Below are 3,076 nucleotides of genomic sequence, written 5' to 3'. Positions count from 1 at the left end.
TCCCGGTTAGGTTAATTTTTTTTTGAACACCGGTTAGGTTGAATATGGACTCCCATGTCGAGGCAAAAACGTCCTTAGGCAGAGGAATTTTTTCCGCGGACTGGTCTCTTTTTTCTCTGTTCACATCAACAAAATGCCTCTGTGAAGTTAGAAAAAAGTGCACATGTGAAGTGCCTTGTAAACAGATAATGTCATACTGTTGTACATGGCCTAGCAGCTGCTCGGTGGTCGGTGTTGACCTGGCAATCAGGATCAGGTCGCGCACCTTGTAAGTCCACAAGTCGTCGTCACGCGGTTCCGGCGAGCAAGTGTTGCGTCCATCCACAAGGTAGCAGTTTCCCGGCAAACCAGTGTTGCGTCCATAGTCATACACATATTAGCTTCATGGCGGGGCGGCTTTCTTTCGTGCCGAAGTTCGGAGAATGGGACAGCCGAGACCCTGCTCGGTCACGGCTGGGACGAACTTCGCCGCCGCCGCGCAACCTCTACCGGGATTTGATCCGGAGCGTCGCCGTGTCCGGAGGGCAGTACATCAGACATCCCATTCATGCCGGATCCAGCTACTCCCCATCAGGTGCTTCAAATTCGCACTTCCACCCGTCCAACAACTCCGACTGCTCTTCCGGTTCGGCCTCCGGCGCCGCCAGAGCGGACTTCTGCGCCCACGACCACGAGCTCACCAAGATCGCTCGCCGAATGGTCGGCGACGGGTACGCCCGTCGCATGGTCAACGCATTCGATAGCGGTGGCCCGGACCGTGCTGCTCTGGAGACTTGGTTCTTGGAGCTTGACGTCGATTGGGTTCTCCAAATCAGTGAGGAGAATTATGACTTGCGGCAACAGCTCCAAGACAAGGCGTCGTCGTCGTCGCCCCAAGAATTGGTGGATAGGTGGATCCGAGCCGTCACCGTAATTGCTGTCAGTGTCACGGAGCTGGTCGTCACTGTCGACGACGAGACGCCAACCGTCGCGCGGTTTGGCCGAGCGAGCATGGCCGAGATGCTCGTCTTCGTCGATGCAATAATCCCTGCTCTCAAGGAGGAGAAGCTACAAGCCCTGGTAGGTATGTACATGTGCGTCCGCAGTGCATCATACAGGTTCACGCCTCTGCTCATCTCTTCAGAAGCCCAAACTATACTCAACGAGATAGGCGCCTCGCTCTCTAGAGAAGTGATCAGGCTGAGAGAAGCCATATTCAGCACAATGGAGGAGGTGAGGGCCCTCGTGGAGGACGATGACTTGTGGGCAATAGAGATTCCGCGAGGAAGAGGCGAGGTTCACAGGAACACTCGATTTATGGTGGATTGCATCATGTCCATGGTTAAAGCAGGGGGTTCGACGCGGACCTCCGCACAGAGCCATGACGACGCAAACTTTGGTGGCCTGGTAGCTGATTCCGTCAATTATCTGAAGGACCTGCTACTGAGGAAATCAAAGATATGCTCTGATCCAAGCCTGAGGTATTTGTTCCTGCTCAACAATCACTATCTAGTCGCGCAGCTGTCTGAGCGTTGGCCTGGAGACCATTGGGGACTTGCACCTGAATGTATTAAATTCAAGGATAGCTATCTCGATGTTTCGTGGGGACATGTGCTCTCTCACATACCGAAAACAGGTTTCATGGATAGCTGCTGTCTCGATGTTTCTTGTGGATGTGCGTGGTTATGCATACCGAAAACGGGTATTCATGGATCGCGCCAAAACCGCAAGCAAACATCTTCACTCGCTAAATTCGAGTCTGCGTTTCATAAAACGTACCAGGCTCAGAAGTTCTGGAAGGTTCAGGACCCTCAGCTCAGAGATGTGTTGCGAAGAGCTATCGCGGGGAGAGTTGTCGAAGGTTACCGCTACTACCTGAAGAAGCATCCGGCGCTAGAGAATCAAGTTAGCAGCCGAGGCAGCAGTCCCGACGTGTTGAATCAGATGCTGGGAGAACTATTTGAAGGATGAATACATATTGAGACATCAAATAGTCATCACCCAACATATGTGAGACCAGGATCCATGATCACCCTTGTATTTAGATTATTTTACTTTTTGAAGTGAGGTTGTATTTTGGGTTTAGTTTCTTGTTTCAGTTTCTTGCTTAAGGCGAAATTTTGACAAAAGAGACCACCTGCCCCAATTCATTGACAAAAAGGACCACCTGTGAGGCAAATTGACAAAAAAGACCACCTTGTGTGTGGCGGCAGCGCCCCCAGGCGACACGTGGAGGGTGCCGCCGGACTGGGTGGCGGCAGGGGCCCGCCGTCGAAGTGTGTGGCGGCACGTTAACCGCTGCTGCTCGCCGTCAGGCCGCCGTCCGTCGAGGTGGGCCATGCCGCCATCGCATGGGGCGGCAGGGTGACGTGGAGGATGCCTCCACACCCGGTGGAGGCAGGGCCCGGCAGATTCGGCCGGCCGACATGTGCTGCTGACACTGACTAAAGAGCTGCTGACACTGACTAAAGAGCTGACTGCACTGATTTAAAGGTCTGCTGAAACTGTCGGAGTTTCCCGCTCGATACAGTAAATTAACCACCGAAAGCGGCCTATATGCGTAGGAATTCTGTGCTGATACAGCAATTAGAGCACCGACAGCCGATACCAATAATTCTGCACTAATTTTATGGTACTGTTCACACTAATTGAAGGCTATATAAGTCGGCTTCCCCGCATAGAAATCGAAGCAGCAGGATCGAGTTTGCCTTCTCCGCGTCTCTGTTTCGTGCGCAAAATATTGGAGTGAGTATGAGTGTGCCTTGTTCGGACCAGGATTTTAGGCCGATGAAGGGGAAGAATGCAAGCTTGCCACCGGGGGTGAGAGCAGAGAGGTGTTGGTGCGGCCGCCTTGCGAAGGTGAAGGAGGTGGTTGATTTTTCTGATAAGTTCGGCATGAAATATTTCATGTGCGCGAGCTATGATCGTGATCCACCCAGGCAAACAAGTTCATCGTCCTCGAGGCCTGCGGTATGTTCTAACAGCATGATTAAAAAAATTAATTGTATGTCATTAATTTTTGTTTATTAACCGTATTATTTGTGTTGTAGTCTCCCCCGCCCCAGGTTCCATGAGGAGGAGCGTTTCGAAAAGGCTA

The 3,076-nt window shown here is 52.1% G+C and overlaps 1 protein-coding gene across 1 annotated transcript; it reads left to right on the top strand.

Moving 5' to 3' along the window:
- Nucleotides 1-235: 235 nt before the first annotated feature.
- Nucleotides 236-2,064, top strand: LOC127307304 (exocyst complex component EXO70A1-like). Its single transcript, XM_051338034.2, has one exon. It carries the CDS (start codon nt 385-387, stop codon nt 1,948-1,950), a length of 1,566 nt encoding a protein of 521 aa, XP_051193994.1. The 5' UTR covers nt 236-384; the 3' UTR covers nt 1,951-2,064.
- Nucleotides 2,065-3,076: the final 1,012 nt, after the last annotated feature.

The sequence above is a fragment of the Lolium perenne genome, chromosome 6, assembly GCF_019359855.2.
Source record: "Lolium perenne isolate Kyuss_39 chromosome 6, Kyuss_2.0, whole genome shotgun sequence".
NCBI classification, from domain to species: Eukaryota; Viridiplantae; Streptophyta; class Magnoliopsida; order Poales; family Poaceae; genus Lolium; species Lolium perenne.
Note: the sequence above shows the minus strand (reverse complement) of the source record. Positions and strands in the feature narration are given on the sequence as shown.